The sequence below is a fragment of the Phaethon lepturus genome, unplaced genomic scaffold (assembly GCF_000687285.1).
Source record: "Phaethon lepturus isolate BGI_N335 unplaced genomic scaffold, ASM68728v1 scaffold18596, whole genome shotgun sequence".
NCBI classification, from domain to species: Eukaryota; Metazoa; Chordata; class Aves; order Phaethontiformes; family Phaethontidae; genus Phaethon; species Phaethon lepturus.
This window is the reverse complement of record NW_010548469.1, coordinates 2,910-4,562: the sequence shown is the minus strand read 5'-3', so window position 1 is coordinate 4,562 and position 1,653 is coordinate 2,910. Positions and strand designations below refer to the sequence as shown.

General features: G+C 39.1%; 1 protein-coding gene across 1 annotated transcript; it reads left to right on the top strand.

Annotated features, from left to right (window-relative positions):
* Window positions 1–200: 200 nt before the first annotated feature.
* On the top strand, window positions 201–901 carry LOC104623037 (angiopoietin-related protein 1-like; the record flags this gene model as incomplete). The annotated part of the gene is made up of 1 exon (XM_010289983.1): window positions 201–901. A coding segment is annotated over one exon (701 nt), but the record flags the coding sequence as incomplete, so codon positions are not given.
* Between the last annotated feature and the right edge of the window lie 752 nt (window positions 902–1,653).

Here is a 1,653-nt window from a genome sequence, read left to right as displayed (position 1 = left end):
AAAAACCCTTTTTTGAATTTCTGAACATTTCCCCCATGTTCTGCCCTGAAATCTTCCCTCTTCAGATCAGTAGGTACCCACCATCTGGGATAAAGTCAGAGTCAGCTTCCAGTCAGAAGGCAACCATTCACTCACTCGAAAGGAGTTAAATTTACTATTTGAACAGAAATTTACTTTAAAACTTTTTTTTTCCTACTCAGACTATCCAAGGGATTGTTTTGAGATTTTTCAGCGCTCCAAAGGAAATTCCAGAGATGGTCTTTACATCATCCAACCAAAGGAAGACCCAATTGTTGTCTCTTGTAACATGCAGGATGGTGGCTGGACAGTAATCCAGCACATTACAGCCAATAGCACTGTTGACTTTGATAGGACCTGGCAGGATTACAAATATGGATTTGGCTCCGTTCATGACAACCACTGGTTAGGAAATGAATATATGTATCAGTTAACTAACAGCCCTATGCAATATATACTTGGAGTTAAGCTTGTAAACCTAAATGCTGAAATCAAATGGGGACAGTATGAACCATTCCTTATTGAAGATGAAGAGTCTCAATACCGAATCAGGGTTGGTCTATACAAAGGCAACGCCACTGATGCTCTGACCCTGGATACAGAAGCTTATCTCCATGATAACCAGAAGTTCACCACTAAGGACAGAGACAATGACAATTACTTTCAGAATTGTGCTAAACTGGAACATAATGGTGTTCCCGGGGGCGGCTGGTGGTACGACGCATGTGCTGGAGCCAATCTAAACCGTAGGAACGTGATATACTGGCAAAAGGACTGCAACAAGCAACACGTGTGCAAGTTCGCATGGATGATGATTAAACCCGTTGACTACAGCCTGTCATATCCAACCAAGTCCTGTCCATGTCAGAAAGTTGAACTGTAGATAAGCCACGTGTACTTTGAAAGGAACATGGATTCTGAGGCCTCTACCAGAAGATTTAAATCATTAATTTTATAGTATTTGAGCCAAAAGAGGAGTCAGGTATGAAATCCGGGATCTGATGTCTTCTACCAGATATACATGAATATACATGCATTTCAGAAGTTTTTGCTCCAGTATGAATGTTCACCGTTGATCTCCTATAATTGCACATCATCACATATCATGCAGGAAGGAAATTTCCAGTTAAGTACCTACATTTACAAAACGCATATTGGATAGCATTGTGTACCATAGGGCAGCATCAGGCCTTTCCTTTTTGCCTTTAGTGAAAGGTATTTTAATATATAAAATTGGAATTAGCCTCATCTCCCATGGCTTCTTTGCCCCTTCATTGACTCTTCTTTTTACCTCTGCTTTTTAATGATCCCATACACAATGAAGTATTCAGCATAGGATTTTCTTTTCTTCCTTCTTTTTAAAGCACCCAGAGCTAATGGGATCATCAGCTTTCCCATTAAAAGCTACTAATCCAAAGCTTAAAATTTCTCTGAATTTTTCCCCAAGAAACTCAGTGAACACATTTTTTTAAAGATCAAATTGATTTTGTAATTGTTTACTTATTGCTCCATTTTTTTCTGAATATTAGTCCACTTTGTTTACCATGTTTTGACTGTTGCTTCTCCCTGTTCCATGATGTGCTTCAGCTTTCTCTTTTTTCAATACCACTGTGAGAAAAGAAGAGAGTGTTGGCT